At 36.2% G+C, this 19918-nt stretch overlaps 1 protein-coding gene across 1 annotated transcript; it reads left to right on the top strand.

The window, feature by feature from the left end:
• The first annotated feature begins 3782 nt into the window (after window positions 1-3782).
• LOC140578244 (sterile alpha motif domain-containing protein 3-like) lies at window positions 3783-12393 on the top strand. Its single transcript, XM_072698672.1, has 6 exons — window positions 3783-4082; window positions 7818-7959; window positions 8054-9040; window positions 9167-9325; window positions 10632-10727; window positions 11959-12393. The coding sequence occupies exons 3-6, from the start codon at window positions 8057-8059 to the stop codon at window positions 12271-12273; spliced, it is 1554 nt and encodes a 517-aa protein (XP_072554773.1). The 5' UTR covers window positions 3783-4082; window positions 7818-7959; window positions 8054-8056; the 3' UTR covers window positions 12274-12393.
• The last annotated feature ends 7525 nt before the right edge of the window (window positions 12394-19918 follow it).

Here is a 19918-nt window from a genome sequence, read left to right on the forward strand (position 1 = left end):
ATAAGAGTTCGACCTACCATTATTGGAAAATGTGTTTACGTGAAGAAATCATGACAAACTAACAAAAAATGAAGATTTCATTATAACTTTACATTCTGAGTTCATTTCATGAAATCTGCGCTTCCCCTATAAGAGTTTGACCTACTATTATTGGAAAACGTGTTTTCGTGAAGAAATCATGACAAACTAACACAAAATGAAGATTTCATTATAACTTTACATTCTGAGTTCATTTCATGAAACCTGCGCTTCCCCTATAAGAGTTCGACCTACCATTATAGGAAAACGTGTTTTCGTGAAGAAATCATGACAAACTAACACAAAATGAAGATTTCATTATAACTTCACATTCTGAGTTCATTTCATGAAACCTGCGCTTCCCCTATAAGAGTTCGACCTACCATTATAGGAAAAGGTGTTTCCGTGAAGATATCATGGCAAACTAACACAAAATGAAGATTTCATTATAACTTTACATTCTGAGTTCATTTCATGAAACCTGCGCTTCCCCTATAAGAGTTCGACGTAACATTATAGGAAAACGTGTTTTCGTGAAGAAATCATGACAAACTAACACAAAATGAAGATTTCATTATAACTTGACATTCTGAGTTCATTTCATGAAACCTGCGCTTCCCCTATAAGAGTTCGACCTACCATTATAGGAAAAGGTGTTTCCGTGAAGATATCATGACAAACTAACACAAAATGAAGATTTCATTATAACTTTACATTCTGAGTTCATTTCATGAAACCTGCAATTCCCCTATAAGAGTTCGACCTACCATTATAGGAAAATGTGTTTTCGTGAGGAAATCATGACAAACTAACACAAAATGAAGATTTCATTATAACTTTACATTCTGAGTTCATTTCATGAAACCTGCGCTTCCCCAATAAGAGTTCGACCTACCATTATAGGAAAAGGTGTTGTCGTGAAGAAATCATGACAAACTAACACAAAATGAAGATTTCATTATAACTTGACATTCTGAGTTCATTTCATGAAACCTGCGCTTCCCCTATAAGAGTTCGACCTACCATTATAGGAAAAGGTGTTTCCGTGAAGATATCATGGCAAACTAACACAAAATGAAGATTTCATTATAACTTTACATTCTGAGTTCATTTCATGAAACCTGCGCTTCCCCTATAAGAGTTCGACCTACCATTATAGGAAAATGTGTTTTCATGAAGAAATCATGACAAACTAACACAAAATGAAGATTTCATTATAACTTGACATTCTGAGTTCATTTCATGAAACCTGCGCTTCCCCTATAAGTGTTCGATCTACCATTATTGGAAAACGTGTTTACGTGAAGAAATCATGACAAACTAACACAAAATGAAGATTTCATTATAACTTGAATTTCTGAGTTCTTTTCATGAAACCTGCGCTTCCCCTATAAGAGTTCGACCTACCATTATTGGAAAATGTGTTTACGTGAAGAAATCATGACAAACTAACAAAAAATGAAGATTTCATTATAACTTTACATTCTGAGTTCATTTCATGAAACCTGCGCTTCCCCTATAAGAGTTCGACCTACCATTATAGGAAAACGTGTTTTCGTGAAGAAATCATGACAAACTAACACAAAATGAAGATTTCATTATAACTTCACATTCTGAGTTCATTTCATGAAACCTGCGCTTCCCCTATAAGAGTTCGACCTACCATTATAGGAAAAGGTGTTTCCGTGAAGATATCATGGCAAACTAACACAAAATGAAGATTTCATTATAACTTTACATTCTGAGTTCATTTCATGAAACCTGCGCTTCCCCTATAAGAGTTCGACGTAACATTATAGGAAAACGTGTTTTCGTGAAGAAATCATGACAAACTAACACAAAATGAAGATTTCATTATAACTTGAATTTCTGAGTTCTTTTCATGAAACCTGCGCTTCCCCTATAAGAGTTCGACCTACCATTATTGGAAAATGTGTTTACGTGAAGAAATCATGACAAACTAACAAAAAATGAAGATTTCATTATAACTTTACATTCTGAGTTCATTTCATGAAACCTGCGCTTCCCCTATAAGAGTTCGACCTACCATTATAGGAAAACGTGTTTTCGTGAAGAAATCATGACAAACTAACACAAAATGAAGATTTCATTATAACTTCACATTCTGAGTTCATTTCATGAAACCTGCGCTTCCCCTATAAGAGTTCGACCTACCATTATAGGAAAAGGTGTTTCCGTGAAGATATCATGGCAAACTAACACAAAATGAAGATTTCATTATAACTTTACATTCTGAGTTCATTTCATGAAACCTGCGCTTCCCCTATAAGAGTTCGACGTAACATTATAGGAAAACGTGTTTTCGTGAAGAAATCATGACAAACTAACACAAAATGAAGATTTCATTATTACTTGACATTCTCAGTTCATTTCATGAAACCTGCGCTTCCCCTATAAGAGTTCGACCTACCATCATAGGAAAAGGTGTTTCCGTGAAGATATCATGACAAACTAACACAAAATGAAGATTTCATTATAACTTTACATTCTGAGTTCATTTCATGAAACCTGCGCTTCCCCTATAAGAGTTCGACCTACCATTATAGGAAAATGTGTTTTCGTGAGGAAATCATGACAAACAAACACAAAATGAAGATTTCATTATAACTTTACATTCTGAGTTCATTTCATGAAACCTGCGCTTCCCCTATAAGAGTTCGACCTACCATTATAGGAAAACGTGTTTTCGTGAAGAAATCATGACAAACTAACACAAAATGAAGATTTTATTATAACTTTACATTCTGAGTTCATTTCATGAAACCTGCGCTTCCCCTATAAGAGTTCGACCTACCATTATAGGAAAACGTGTTTCCGTGAAGATATCATGACAAACTAACACAAAATGAAGATTTCATTATAACTTTACATTCTGAGTTCATTTCATGAAACCTGCGCTTCCCCTATAAGAGTTCGACCTACCATTATAGGAAAATGTGTTTTCGTGAGGAAATCATGACAAACTAACACAAAATGAAGATTTCATTATAATTTTACATTCTGAGTTCATTTCATGAAACCTGCGCTTCCCCTATAAGAGTTCGACCTACCATCATAGGAAAAGGTGTTTCCGTGAAGATATCATGACAAACTAACACAAAATGAAGATTTCATTATAACTTTACATTCTGAGTTCATTTCATGAAACCTGCGCTTCCCCTATAAGAGTTCGACCTACCATTATAGGAAAAGGTGTTTCCGTGAAGATATCATGGCAAACTAACACAAAATGAAGATTTCATTATAACTTTACATTCTGAGTTCATTTCATGAAACCTGCGCTTCCCCTATAAGAGTTCGACCTACCATTATAGGAAAATGTGTTTTCATGAAGAAATCATGACAAACTAACACAAAATGAAGATTTCATTATAACTTTACATTCTGAGTTCATTTCATGAAACCTGCAATTCCCCTATAAGAGTTCGACCTACCATTATAGGAAAATGTGTTTTCGTGAGGAAATCATGACAAACTAACACAAAATGAAGATTTCATTATAACTTTACATTCTGAGTTCATTTCATGAAACCTGCGCTTCCCCAATAAGAGTTCGACCTACCATTATAGGAAAAGGTGTTGTCGTGAAGAAATCATGACAAACTAACACAAAATGAAGATTTCATTATAACTTTACATTCTGAGTTCATTTCATGAAACCTGCGCTTCCCCTATAAGAGTTCGACCTACCATTATAGGAAAAGGTGTTTCCGTGAAGATATCATGCACTGTAAAAAATCCAACTTCCAAAAAGTTTGAATATCTTAAATCTGTTAGTTAACTGGACAATAAAACTCAAAAAAATTGACTCAATAAGTGGAAATAAGTTGGTTCAAAAATTGTCTGACCAACTTAATTTGAACTGTTGACTGGATATGCACATGTAAGTTTACAAGCACATGTTGGTTTGATAGTTGGCGCATGCGCGCTGTAACATGCGTACGTTGACGCTCACATGGAATGATAGCGCCATTTTGATCGTCAGTCAAACCTGCAGCGAGAGATCACGACGAACTTGAAATTTTAAAACGTCATTGTTCAAAGTAAGTAGCTTTTTCCTTTTATTATATTTATTATGTTGTTAAAGTGTTTGTAAAACATTAGTGTGATCATTAAGCATTTTTGCGACATGCAAAGATATCTACTGTTACACGTTTTAATGCCAGTAAAATGTATAATTGTGTGTTTTGACCTGATTTTGAAAATCATAATTAAGAAATATAGTGTCACTGGTCAAGTTTATTATTTTAAAGCAAGTCTGCATGATCGTTCTAATAAGAAGAAATATGTCGTAATCCCGATTTTATGTCTTGCAAATCTAACTTCGTGGTTTGCAGTCCTGGCTTTATTTACCACAGTTAACGGAAATAATGTGTGATTTGTCATATAGACTGCAATCGTGTTACATCTCAGAAAAAGAATGCTAAAGTGGACAGTTAACACCATTAGTTTAACATATACACCGCACTCGATAGAGGCACACATGAATCTATTATATGGACGCGACGCTACAAATGTCTGGTTCTTAATGGGTTTATTGTCTTTTGTCGAGCCGCTGTTGAGTCCGGTGAAGACATGGTGTAAGACACTGTGTAATGAGCCTAAAACTCTTCTTTTACAATGCGCGCATTTTGCCCACCACCCCTGATGCAAAAAAAAGCCATCCAGTTAGATATTTGACATTTTAGATTACTGTCAAGAGTTGCTGCTACACAGAATGGCCGAATGGTGTTGACGAAGCACAGAAAACGAACTTCATTCTAGCATTAAACACAAGAGTCGTAAGCAGCACTGAGAAATGGGTAAAAACGCAGTACTGGTCTAGGCCGTTTTGTAACATGAACAATAAATCTGTATCACAAGAACACCAGTATTATCATGCAAGTTAAACTTTCATTATTTTTTAAGAATTAACATGACATTTTTGAAAAAATTAATAAATAAATACTGGTGTTCTGTTTGTGATAGAATAATTGTCCACGTTACCAACAGACCTAGATAAGTGTAGTATTTTGACCTACTGTATATACTGCTAATATTGTATACGATATTCATCTTTATTATTTTTGTATTCTTTCTGGAAAATAAGTTTTAGATTGTTGGTGTACAATATATTGCATAGTGTACACCAAATATATTGCATTATATTACATTTATACATTATATGCCTGTACACCATAGGATAACATACATTGGTCAGCAATAGCCATAAACACACATACAGCTTATTTAGTGGCCATTTTTTTGTGTTTCAGGTTTAGGAGCTCAAACATGCAATGTAAAATTTGCAAATTTACCCACTCTTCTCAAGATGTCCTTCTCAAACACACAAGACTGCGACATGGAGGAGGAGTACCTTGGAACTGTTTTTATGACAACTGTGTTTGCACCTTTAAAACCCAAAGTGCACTCAAATCACATCTTACAAGAATACACAACAGAAGCAGAAAACATCAAGGAAATTGGACATTTTTGTGCGACTTGTGTGACTTTAATGAGTTTTGTACTGAAATCCACTATTTTGCTCACCTTGGAAGACATCTACAAAATAAAGAAACTGTACTGTGCCCCTTCCAGAAATGCACTTTTAAAACCAACAATCGTTCCAGCTTTAGCAGTCACAAAACAAGAAAACATAAAAATCACACCATACAAGATTTCAGATTAGTAAATAAGGACTCAAGAGAAGACTTGGATGACACAGAGACAGAGTTAACTGGTGATCTTGAACCTGCAATCTCATCACAAGAGCCTGTAGAAAGGAGAGAACAGGACACAGAAAGTGTTGATGTTGATATACTTGAGCGTAAAGTTGCGCAACTTTTTCTTTCTATGCAAACAGTGTTGCATATTTCTAAAAGTGCAATACAGAAAATAGTGGAGCAGTTACATGACATTTTAGATTTTTCTAAGTGTTATGCTCTTGATAAAATTAGGGAGATACTTGCCAAGCATAACATTGTAACAGATAATAATCAGGTTGTGCAAGACATTACAGATGCACTTTTTCAAACAAATCCTCTTTTTGTAACAACTTCAACACAAGGCAAATTCTCTACAGATTACAGAAGAAATTTGTATTTTAAGGAGCAGTTTGAACTGATCGAACCTACTGAATATTTGTATGACAGGACACAAAAAAATTCTTTTGTCTATGTTTCAGTTGCAAAGCAGCTGGAGTGTTTACTTGGTCAGCAACAGTTTTTGGACAAGGTTGTGTTTAATCAAGAGTCTTTGCCTGGCCAATATAAGTCTTTTCAGGATGGAAGATACTACAAGGAGAACAAACTTTTAGGTGAAAAAGACAGTGGCATTGCTTTGGGTTTATACATAGACGACTTTGAAGTCTGCAACCCTCTCGGCACCTCAAGAAAGATTCATAAAATTACAGCTGTATATTGGGTCATTCTGAATTTGTCTTCAAAAAGTCGTTCAAGTCTAAATTTAATTAATCTAGCCGCTCTTGGAAAAACTGATGATGTACGATTGTTTGGTTATGAGAGGTTCCTTGAGCCATTGGTTAAAGATATAAAGACACTGGAACAGGTGGGGATATTTGTACCGGCTCTACAGCAGTACGTGAAAGGAACTGTGTTTTGTGTCTGTGCCGATAACCTTGGAGCACACGGCCTTGCAGGCTTCCACGAAAGCTTCATTGTTGAGAACTTTTGCAGATTCTGTCTAATCAGTCATAAACAAATTGCCAGCACTGAGCCTAGAGATTTTCAGTTAAGAACCCCAGAACAACACAACTCTCTGCTGAAGGAACTTCAGAATGATGACCAGCTCCATAGTTTGAATGGTGTAAAAAAGGAGTGTGTTCTGAGCAAGCACTTATCATACTTTCATTCAATTACAGGATTTCCTGCAGATGTCTTGCATGATTTTTTTGAAGGGATCATCCCTGTTGAATTATCTCTGTGTCTGAAGGACTTGATTTCAAAACGACACATATCACTTGAGGAACTGAATAGTCGTATCAAGTCATTCCCCTACAAGTATGCAGATCGTGTAAATAAACCACAGAAAATTCCCAAATCAAGCTTTGCAAAACGAACAATCGGTGGCAATGGACACGAGAATTGGACCCTGTTGCGATTACTCCCTCTCTTGATTGGCAGCAGTGTCCCAGAAAATGACCCTGCATGGGAGATTTTAATGGACCTCAAGGACATTGTGGAATTGGTTGTATCTACAAAGTTCTCAGATGAGACATTGAGCTATTTGGAGAGTAAAATAGCAGAACATCGTAAATTACTTACAGAGACTTTTCCTGATTTCAGCATACGACCAAAACATCACTTTGTCGACCATTACCCGCACCTGATCCGCTGCTTTGGGCCGTTAGTGGAATTATGGACGATTAGATTCGAGGCAAAGCACAGTTTCTTTAAAAAAGTTGTGCACGATACCCACAATTTCAAGAACGTGCTTCTCTCACTTGCAACAAAGCATCAGCAAATGTTAGCTTTTTTTCTAGAGGGACACTCTCTGTTCAAGCCACAGTTATATGTCGAGAGTCTCAAAGTGGTTGAGACAGGTTCATTAGATACAACACTGAGGGCAGCAGTCACAAAAATGTATCCTCAACAGAAAACAGTTTCTTTAAGTTCTGATGTACGCCTACAAGGTGTGCGATATGTTAAAGACATGATCATTTCTGCTGGGCAGTGCAGTGGTTTGCCAGAATTTTATAGGATTGTCAGCATTATGATTGTTGACAACAGTGTATCATTTATCTCTCACAAACTTTCATCTTGGTATTTGGAACATTACAGGTCCTTCGAGCTTGTTGAAAACATATGTCCAGAGATAGAGATTTTGGATCCTGAGTCTTTGAATGATCTCGGTCCACTGCAAGCATATAAAGTAGCAGGAAAACTCCTGGTATCTCTGAAAGTCTTTCTTCTACATTAAAAGGTAAGCAAGTTTTCTTGCAAAGCTTGACATGTAAAGTTATAATTATGCCGTGTACGCATAACAACAACTCGTTTATTGTTTCTTGTCCCCTCAGATAATGTGGCTTCGGGTCATCATCTCACCCCAAAACATTCGGAAGGTCCAACTTTCACAACTGCCTGACTCTGTGGACAGTTTAAAAGCAAAACTAAAATCAAAGTTGGAGATTCAGGAAGACTTTTTGCTACAATATGAGGACCCTGACTTTGGAAATGAACTGTGCAATTTAACAGACATTTCTGAGCTGCCTGCTGAAAGGGCTGTTTTGAAAATTGTGTGGGACCCAGATTCATCTGTGCTTAAACAGTCTGATACACAATCTGTTTCCTCTCTTGATACTGCCAGTGTGTCAACGTCTTCCTCCCAGAGCTCTTCAGCCGTCGTTCAGAGCCACATGAGAAGTACATTGGAGTGGCCGTCACCTTTTCCAATTCCTACTTTCTCGTATGATGTTGAATTGAGGCTTCGCAGAGCAAATGAGGCTTATGAACAAACAAACAAGGCTTTAAGTGTACCAAGAGAAATGAAGTCCCACATCTTGGAGAAAATTGCAGAGGCAGTATTTGTTCTTAAAGCATACCCACACACAGAGGAAATTGAAACTGTTGCTTCTGCACTTGTGTTGAAACACCCCTGCCTTACAGAGCCAGGTAAAGGCAAAGGATTTGATGGGTGGAAAATGAGCATAAAATTCAAACTTGGCAATTACAGGTCCAAACTGCGATCAGCTGGTTGCCATGAAGTTAATATCAACAGGAAAAGAGGTGGGGGAGATGGTGACGATAAGAAAATTCCTCTGAAAAAGGCCAAACGAGGAGAGGTTAATTACTTACCAGATCATCCTGGAGGCCAGTCTGATGATACTCTGGAGGAGGAAAGACTCATATTGGTGGAGGAACTAAAGAAGAGGACTAAAGATGCGATCCTCATCAGTCAGAAAATGAGCCTGACATTTTCACTTCGACGAAAAGAGATTGTGGAAGGGGTGCCAATGGTGTCTGAAGTGCTGGAACGATGGCCTGCCCTGTCTCTTCCTAATGAGGTAAAAGCAATAGTCTTAACAGGAAGTATTTAGCTGTAGTAGTCTTTATGATTGAGGTTATTTTACTGATATTTTCATGTTTGTTGAACAATTTTAAAGCTGAAACCTGTTTTTTTCTCTCATCAGATAGGTAATGAGTTTAAACGCATTACCAATGTGGACCTCCTGGATACATTCAAATCTTCGTTACACCAACATGCACCACAACTTCTGAAGTTGTACAGAGCAAGACAGGGGGCTTTTGGAAAAGAGATGGAAGATCTACTTAACAAGCTTGATCAACAGGTAACATGTTAATACACTGAACAAAAATATAAACGCAACACTTTTGTTTTTGCTCCCATTTTTCATGAGCTGAACTCAAAGATCTGAAACATTTTCCACATACACAGAAGAGCCATTACTCTCAAATATTGTTCACAAATCTGTCTAAATCTGTGTTAGTGAGCACTTCTCCTTTGCGGAGATAATCCATCCCACCTCACAGGTGTGGCATATCAAGGTGCTGATCAGACAGCATGAATATTGCACAGGTGTGTCTTAGACTGCCCACAATAAAAGGCCACTCTGAAACGTGCAGTTTGATCACACGGCACAACGCCACAGATGTTGCAACTTTTGAGGGAGTGTGCGATTGGCATGCTGACTGCAGGAATGTCTGCCAGAGCTGTTGCCCGTGAAGTGAATGTTCATTTCTCTACCATAAGCCATCTCCAAAGGCGTTTCAGAGAATTTGGCAGTACATCCAACCGGCCTCACAACCGCAGACCACGTGTAACCACACCAGCCCAGAACCTCCACATCCAGCATGTTCACCTCCATGATCGTCTGAGACCAGCCACCCGGACAGCTGCAGCAACAGTCGGTTTGCATAAACAAAGATTTTCCGCACAAAATGTCAGAAACCGTCTCAGGGAAGCTCATCTGCATGCTCGTCGTCCTGGTCTCAGACGATCATGAACATGCTGGATGTGGTTCCACGTGGTCTGCGACATCTGTGGCGTTGTGCCGTGTGATCAAACTGCACGTTTCAGAGTGGCCTTTTATTGTGGGCAGTCTAAGGCACACCTGTGCAATATTCATGCTGTCTGATCAGCACCTTGATATGCCACACCTGTGAGGTGGGATGGATTATCTCCGCAAAGGAGAAGTGCTCACTAACACAGATTTAGACAGATTTGTGAACAATATTTGAGAGTAATGGCTCTTCTGTGTATGTGGAAAATGTTTCAGATCTTTGAGTTCAGCTCATGAAAAATGGGAGCAAAAACAAAAGTGTTGCGTTTATATTTTTGTTCAGTGTAGTTCAGGAAGAAACTGTGAACATGGGCTAATAAAATAAAATGCTGAATTTAGAATAACACATTGCTATAAAGATTCAAAGGTTTTATTAAATGCCTTTTAGAGGAGTCAATTCATTGACTCATAGTAGTCAAGTAGATGTAGATGTTTTATTACTTTACATATTAAGCATACATGTTAACTCGTAAGGTCCTGTGCTTTGGCACACAACGATCGGAGGTTAAGGTAAAATAAATAACACTACACAACATCTCTAATCGATTATTTTTATTTGGTACCCATTTTTCAGACCTCAAATATTGTGAATCACAGAAAGCAAGGAGTTCTGGAAGGCCTCCCTTTGTTTCTCCGTGAAGATCCTTCTGCACTGTTTAGAAAATATCTGGTGAGTATGTTTGTTTTATTCTGCAGATACAAAGCCTTGACAACATCTTGCCACATAATCATAGAAAATATAAACCTAAACCTATACATTGTGAGGAAATTGATTATGATTTCATTTTATTTTTGATTTAATTTAGCATTAATCATTAAAATTCAATACACAGTTCTTTATGATCATTTTGATGATTACAGGAGAAGTTCACTCAGGACAAAAATTTACAGATAATGTACTCACCCCCTTGTCATCCAAGATGTTCATATCTTTCTTTGTTCAGTCATAAAGAAATTAGGTTTTTCAAGGATAACCTTTCAATATTTTTCTCCATATATAGTGCATTTCAATGGTGGACCGAGTTTGGACTTTTAAAATACAGTTTGAATGTGAATTCAAGTGATCCCAAATGCGGTTGTGAATGATCCCAGCTGAGGAAGAAGGGTCTTATCTAGCTAAACAATCGTTTTTTTTTCCATGAAAAAAATACAATTTATATATTCTTTCTAACCTCAAACGCTTGTCTTGTTTTACTCTGCCTGAACTCTGTGTTTTCCGATTCAGCACAGTTAGGGTATGTCAAAAACTGTGTATTTTCTCCCTCAACTTCAAAAATCATTGAGGTTAAAAAGTATGTAAAAACTTTTTAAAAATGTAAATAATCGATTGTTTCGCTAGATAAGACCCTTCTTCCTCGGCTGGGATCATTTACAGCCACATTTGGGATTGTTTGAAGCGACATTTATACTGCATTTTGGAAGTTCAAACTCGGGGCACCTTTAAAGTACACTATATGGAGAAAAATCCTGAAATGTCTTCCTCGAAAACATAATTTCTTTCTGACTAAAGAAAGAAAGACATGATCTTGGATGACAAAGGGTTGAGTAGCTACCATCCACTCCCATAAACCATCCATCCATCCATCCATCCATTATCGTCCGCTTGTCCGGGGTTCGGGTCGCGGGGGTAGCAGCTTCAGGAGGGATACCCAGACCTCCCTCTCCCCAGCTACCTCTACTAGCTCCTCGGGGAGGACGCCGAAGCGTTCCCAGGCCAGCCGAGAGATATAATCCCTCCAGCGAGTCCTGGGTCTGCCCCGGGGCCTCCTCCCTGTAACTCCCATAAACCATCCACACCAAAACTATTACATTTGGTTGTGTCATATAATTAGTTGTGTTTTTCAGAAAAAAAGATACAAAACTGAGATCAGCTGATAATGATGTATTCGTTGTATCCTTAGGACACATCTCCAGCCGACAGACAGACCAGAGGGATGAAAATGGGAATTCTTGTCATGACCGAGGATGATGTCGCCCCTAGCACACTGCCTACCTTTACAAGCTTTTCTGTTGTTTTGGAGGAGGCAGTTGTTCTGAAAGACATTTCAGACCTGCAGTCTGCTGTTGCTTACCTGTTTGGCCTTATCTTTGCCTTGGATTTTCAGTACCCAAAAGAACTCAAATATACTTTTGAGGTAATTGAGAAGGTGTTCATGGAAATGGGCACTCAGTGCTCTGCAAGGGTACAGTCCCTGAAAACTAAACTCTTCCTGTGAACATAGAAATCTTGTGTGAGCATCTTTTCAGTTAAACAGATATTAGCATTTTAATGTTAAGATCTAAAAACATTTGAAGCGATTGTTGAACATTTATTTATTTTTTGTAAAGGAATATGTTGTTATTGTTGACACTTTTACAGTGTTGAATTTCTTTCTTCTTTCATTGTTGAAAGTTGCTCTTCTAAAGTTGCAGTTCTAAAAACTGTTTACTTTACATTTGTATTGTTTTTTTAAAAAACATTTTAAGGAATAGAATCGAAGCCTTTACATGTTAAAAAGGTTAAAAGTGAATCTTCATTTATGCGTCTTCAATTTGTTTTTTGTATATTTTTATTGACTGTCATTTTTTTTCTGTTAAGAAGTATGACAGTTATTTTTCCTTGTTTTTATTTATTTCTACAGTCAAGAAAATAAAGTTGAAAATAATTTGTCTGAAGTTATAGTTTTATTTTATTTCATTGTGTTAATGCTAACTAGAACAAAAGATCTTTGTCCGTAAAACTCACAGGAAAAAGTACACATAACATAAGTTATCGAGACACATGGGGAAAGTATTACAAGTCTTTTTAACGAAAAAATCTGTGTTAGCTGAACAAAAAATAGACATGTGACTTTACTCAGTGTCTTGAGTTGAGTGAATAACTTGCTCCAAAGTTGAGTAAACTCAAAAAAGCTATGCAGCGAGTTGCCTTGAAATTTTAAGTTAAGTCAACTTTTCATTTTTTACAGTGTGGCAAACTAACACAAAATGAAGATTTCATTATAACTTTACATTCTGAGTTCATTTCATGAAACCTGCGCTTCCCCTATAAGAGTTCGACCTACCATTATAGGAAAATGTGTTTTCATGAAGAAATCATGACAAACTAACACAAAATGAAGATTTCATTATAACTTGACATTCTGAGTTCATTTCATGAAACCTGCGCTTCCCCTATAAGAGTTCGACCTACCATTATTGGAAAACGTGTTTACGTGAAGAAATCATGACAAACTAACACAAAATGAAGATTTCATTATAACTTGAATTTCTGAGTTCTTTTCATGAAACCTGCGCTTCCCCTATAAGAGTTCGACCTACCATTATTGGAAAATGTGTTTACGTGAAGAAATCATGACAAACTAACAAAAAATGAAGATTTCATTATAACTTTACATTCTGAGTTCATTTCATGAAATCTGCGCTTCCCCTATAAGAGTTTGACCTACTATTATTGGAAAACGTGTTTTCGTGAAGAAATCATGACAAACTAACACAAAATGAAGATTTCATTATAACTTTACATTCTGAGTTCATTTCATGAAACCTGCGCTTCCCCTATAAGAGTTCGACCTACCATTATAGGAAAACGTGTTTTCGTGAAGAAATCATGACAAACTAACACAAAATGAAGATTTCATTATAACTTGACATTCTGAGTTCATTTCATGAAACCTGCGCTTCCCCTATAAGAGTTCGACCTACCATTATAGGAAAAGGTGTTTCCGTGAAGATATCATGACAAACTAACACAAAATGAAGATTTCATTATAACTTTACATTCTGAGTTCATTTCATGAAACCTGCAATTCCCCTATAAGAGTTCGACCTACCATTATAGGAAAATGTGTTTTCGTGAGGAAATCATGACAAACTAACACAAAATGAAGATTTCATTATAACTTTACATTCTGAGTTCATTTCATGAAACCTGCGCTTCCCCAATAAGAGTTCGACCTACCATTATAGGAAAAGGTGTTGTCGTGAAGAAATCATGACAAACTAACACAAAATGAAGATTTCATTATAACTTTACATTCTGAGTTCATTTCATGAAACCTGCGCTTCCCCTATAAGAGTTCGACCTACCATTATAGGAAAAGGTGTTTCCGTGAAGATATCATGGCAAACTAACACAAAATGAAGATTTCATTATAACTTTACATTCTGAGTTCATTTCATGAAACCTGCGCTTCCCCTATAAGAGTTCGACCTACCATTATAGGAAAATGTGTTTTCATGAAGAAATCATGACAAACTAACACAAAATGAAGATTTCATTATAACTTGACATTCTGAGTTCATTTCATGAAACCTGCGCTTCCCCTATAAGAGTTCGACCTACCATTATTGGAAAACGTGTTTACGTGAAGAAATCATGACAAACTAACACAAAATGAAGATTTCATTATAACTTGAATTTCTGAGTTCTTTTCATGAAACCTGCGCTTCCCCTATAAGAGTTCGACCTACCATTATTGGAAAATGTGTTTACGTGAAGAAATCATGACAAACTAACAAAAAATGAAGATTTCATTATAACTTTACATTCTGAGTTCATTTCATGAAATCTGCGCTTCCCCTATAAGAGTTTGACCTACTATTATTGGAAAACGTGTTTTCGTGAAGAAATCATGACAAACTAACACAAAATGAAGATTTCATTATAACTTTACATTCTGAGTTCATTTCATGAAACCTGCGCTTCCCCTATAAGAGTTCGACCTACCATTATAGGAAAACGTGTTTTCGTGAAGAAATCATGACAAACTAACACAAAATGAAGATTTCATTATAACTTCACATTCTGAGTTCATTTCATGAAACCTGCGCTTCCCCTATAAGAGTTCGACCTACCATTATAGGAAAAGGTGTTTCCGTGAAGATATCATGGCAAACTAACACAAAATGAAGATTTCATTATAACTTTACATTCTGAGTTCATTTCATGAAACCTGCGCTTCCCCTATAAGAGTTCGACGTAACATTATAGGAAAACGTGTTTTCGTGAAGAAATCATGACAAACTAACACAAAATGAAGATTTCATTATAACTTGACATTCTGAGTTCATTTCATGAAACCTGCGCTTCCCCTATAAGAGTTCGACCTACCATTATAGGAAAAGGTGTTTCCGTGAAGATATCATGACAAACTAACACAAAATGAAGATTTCATTATAACTTTACATTCTGAGTTCATTTCATGAAACCTGCAATTCCCCTATAAGAGTTCGACCTACCATTATAGGAAAATGTGTTTTCGTGAGGAAATCATGACAAACTAACACAAAATGAAGATTTCATTATAACTTTACATTCTGAGTTCATTTCATGAAACCTGCGCTTCCCCAATAAGAGTTCGACCTACCATTATAGGAAAAGGTGTTGTCGTGAAGAAATCATGACAAACTAACACAAAATGAAGATTTCATTATAACTTGACATTCTGAGTTCATTTCATGAAACCTGCGCTTCCCCTATAAGAGTTCGACCTACCATTATAGGAAAAGGTGTTTCCGTGAAGATATCATGGCAAACTAACACAAAATGAAGATTTCATTATAACTTTACATTCTGAGTTCATTTCATGAAACCTGCGCTTCCCCTATAAGAGTTCGACCTACCATTATAGGAAAATGTGTTTTCATGAAGAAATCATGACAAACTAACACAAAATGAAGATTTCATTATAACTTGACATTCTGAGTTCATTTCATGAAACCTGCGCTTCCCCTATAAGAGTTCGACCTACCATTATTGGAAAACGTGTTTACGTGAAGAAATCATGACAAACTAACACAAAATGAAGATTTCATTATAACTTGAATTTCTGAGTTCTTTTCATGAAACCTGCGCTTCCCCTATAAGAGTTCGACCTACCATTATTGGAAAATGTGTTTACGTGAAGAAATCATGACAAACTAACAAAAAATGAAGATTTCATTATAACTTTACATTCTGTGTTCATTTCATGAAACCTGCGCTTCCCCTATAAGAGTTCGACCTACCATTATAGGAAAACGTGTTTTCGTGAAGAAATCATGACAAACTAACACAAAATGAAGATTTCATTATAACTTCACATTCTGAGTTCATTTCATGAAACCTGCGCTTCCCCTATAAGAGTTCGACCTACCATTATAGGAAAAGGTGTTTCCGTGAAGATATCATGGCAAACTAACACAAAATGAAGATTTCATTATAACTTTACATTCTGAGTTCATTTCATGAAACCTGCGCTTCCCCTATAAGAGTTCGACGTAACATTATAGGAAAACGTGTTTTCGTGAAGAAATCATGACAAACTAACACAAAATGAAGATTTCATTATTACTTGACATTCTCAGTTCATTTCATGAAACCTGCGCTTCCCCTATAAGAGTTCGACCTACCATCATAGGAAAAGGTGTTTCCGTGAAGATATCATGACAAACTAACACAAAATGAAGATTTCATTATAACTTTACATTCTGAGTTCATTTCATGAAACCTGCGCTTCCCCTATAAGAGTTCGACCTACCATTATAGGAAAATGTGTTTTCGTGAGGAAATCATGACAAACAAACACAAAATGAAGATTTCATTATAACTTGAATTTCTGAGTTCATTTCATGAAACCTGCAATTCCCCTATAAGAGTTCGACCTACCATTATAGGAAAATGTGTTTTCGTGAGGAAATCATGACAAACTAACACAAAATGAAGATTTCATTATAACTTTACATTCTGAGTTCATTTCATGAAACCTGCGCTTCCCCAATAAGAGTTCGACCTACCATTATAGGAAAAGGTGTTGTCGTGAAGAAATCATGACAAACTAACACAAAATGAAGATTTCATTATAACTTTACATTCTGAGTTCATTTCATGAAACCTGCGCTTCCCCTATAAGAGTTCGACCTACCATTATAGGAAAAGGTGTTTCCGTGAAGATATCATGGCAAACTAACACAAAATGAAGATTTCATTATAACTTTACATTCTGAGTTCATTTCATGAAACCTGCGCTTCCCCTATAAGAGTTCGACCTACCATTATAGGAAAATGTGTTTTCATGAAGAAATCATGACAAACTAACACAAAATGAAGATTTCATTATAACTTGACATTCTGAGTTCATTTCATGAAACCTGCGCTTCCCCTATAAGAGTTCGACCTACCATTATTGGAAAACGTGTTTACGTGAAGAAATCATGACAAACTAACACAAAATGAAGATTTCATTATAACTTGAATTTCTGAGTTCTTTTCATGAAACCTGCGCTTCCCCTATAAGAGTTCGACCTACCATTATTGGAAAATGTGTTTACGTGAAGAAATCATGACAAACTAACAAAAAATGAAGATTTCATTATAACTTTACATTCTGAGTTCATTTCATGAAATCTGCGCTTCCCCTATAAGAGTTTGACCTACTATTATTGGAAAACGTGTTTTCGTGAAGAAATCATGACAAACTAACACAAAATGAAGATTTCATTATAACTTTACATTCTGAGTTCATTTCATGAAACCTGCGCTTCCCCTATAAGAGTTCGACCTACCATTATAGGAAAACGTGTTTTCGTGAAGAAATCATGACAAACTAACACAAAATGAAGATTTCATTATAACTTCACATTCTGAGTTCATTTCATGAAACCTGCGCTTCCCCTATAAGAGTTCGACCTACCATTATAGGAAAAGGTGTTTCCGTGAAGATATCATGGCAAACTAACACAAAATGAAGATTTCATTATAACTTTACATTCTGAGTTCATTTCATGAAACCTGCGCTTCCCCTATAAGAGTTCGACGTAACATTATAGGAAAACGTGTTTTCGTGAAGAAATCATGACAAACTAACACAAAATGAAGATTTCATTATAACTTGACATTCCGAGTTCATTTCATGAAACCTGCGCTTCCCCTATAAGAGTTCGACCTACCATTATAGGAAAAGGTGTTTCCGTGAAGATATCATGACAAACTAACACAAAATGAAGATTTCATTATAACTTTACATTCTGAGTTCATTTCAAGAAACCTGCAATTCCCCTATAAGAGTTCGACCTACCATTATAGGAAAATGTGTTTTCGTGAGGAAATCATGACAAACTAACACAAAATGAAGATTTCATTATAACTTTACATTCTGAGTTCATTTCATGAAACCTGCGCTTCCCCAATAAGAGTTCGACCTACCATTATAGGAAAAGGTGTTGTCGTGAAGAAATCATGACAAACTAACACAAAATGAAGATTTCATTATAACTTGACATTCTGAGTTCATTTCATGAAACCTGCGCTTCCCCTATAAGAGTTCGACCTACCATTATAGGAAAAGGTGTTTCCGTGAAGATATCATGGCAAACTAACACAAAATGAAGATTTCATTATAACTTTACATTCTGAGTTCATTTCATGAAACCTGCGCTTCCCCTATAAGAGTTCGACCTACCATTATAGGAAAATGTGTTTTCATGAAGAAATCATGACAAACTAACACAAAATGAAGATTTCATTATAACTTGACATTCTGAGTTCATTTCATGAAACCTGCGCTTCCCCTATAAGAGTTCGACCTACCATTATTGGAAAACGTGTTTACGTGAAGAAATCATGACAAACTAACACAAAATGAAGATTTCATTATAACTTGAATTTCTGAGTTCTTTTCATGAAACCTGCGCTTCCCCTATAAGAGTTCGACCTACCATTATTGGAAAATGTGTTTACGTGAAGAAATCATGACAAACTAACAAAAAATGAAGATTTCATTATAACTTTACATTCTGTGTTCATTTCATGAAACCTGCGCTTCCCCTATAAGAGTTCGACCTACCATTATAGGAAAACGTGTTTTCGTGAAGAAATCATGACAAACTAACACAAAATGAAGATTTCATTATAACTTCACATTCTGAGTTCATTTCATGAAACCTGCGCTTCCCCTATAAGAGTTCGACCTACCATTATAGGAAAAGGTGTTTCCGTGAAGATATCATGGCAAACTAACACAAAATGAAGATTTCATTATAACTTTACATTCTGAGTTCATTTCATGAAACCTGCGCTTCCCCTATAAGAGTTCGACGTAACATTATAGGAAAATGTGTTTTCGTGAGGAAATCATGACAAACAAACACAAAATGAAGATTTCATTATAACTTGAATTTCTGAGTTCATTTCATGAAACCTGCAATTCCCCTATAAGAGTTCGACCTACCATTATAGGAAAATGTGTTTTCGTGAGGAAATCATGACAAACTAACACAAAATGAAGATTTCATTATAACTTTACATTCTGAGTTCATTTCATGAAACCTGCGCTTCCCCAATAAGAGTTCGACCTACCATTATAGGAAAAGGTGTTGTCGTGAAGAAATCATGACAAACTAACACAAAATGAAGATTTCATTATAACTTTACATTCTGAGTTCATTTCATGAAACCTGCGCTTCCCCTATAAGAGTTCGACCTACCATTATAGGAAAAGGTGTTTCCGTGAAGATATCATGGCAAACTAACACAAAATGAAGATTTCATTATAACTTTACATTCTGAGTTCATTTCATGAAACCTGCGCTTCCCCTATAAGAGTTCGACCTACCATTATAGGAAAATGTGTTTTCATGAAGAAATCATGACAAACTAACACAAAATGAAGATTTCATTATAACTTGACATTCTGAGTTCATTTCATGAAACCTGCGCTTCCCCTACAAGAGTTCGACCTACCATTATTGGAAAACGTGTTTACGTGAAGAAATCATGACAAACTAACACAAAATGAAGATTTCATTATAACTTGAATTTCTGAGTTCTTTTCATGAAACCTGCGCTTCCCCTATAAGAGTTCGACCTACCATTATAGGAAAAGGTGTTGTCGTGAAGAAATC

The sequence above is a fragment of the Paramormyrops kingsleyae genome, chromosome 13 (assembly GCF_048594095.1).
Source record: "Paramormyrops kingsleyae isolate MSU_618 chromosome 13, PKINGS_0.4, whole genome shotgun sequence".
In the NCBI taxonomy this organism is placed as follows: Eukaryota; Metazoa; Chordata; class Actinopteri; order Osteoglossiformes; family Mormyridae; genus Paramormyrops; species Paramormyrops kingsleyae.

Bases quoted from the DNA above. Each gene is read 5' to 3' on its own strand.
- LOC140578244 (XM_072698672.1), top strand. From the start codon at position 8,057: ATGTGGCTTCGGGTCATCATCTCACCCCAAAACATTCGGAAGGTCCAA. The intron at 9,041-9,166 runs GTAAAAGCAATA...TTCTCTCATCAG, and splicing joins CCCTGTCTCTTCCTAATGAG to ATAGGTAATGAGTTTAAACG. The intron at 10,728-11,958 runs GTGAGTATGTTT...TTGTATCCTTAG, and splicing joins CACTGTTTAGAAAATATCTG to GACACATCTCCAGCCGACAG.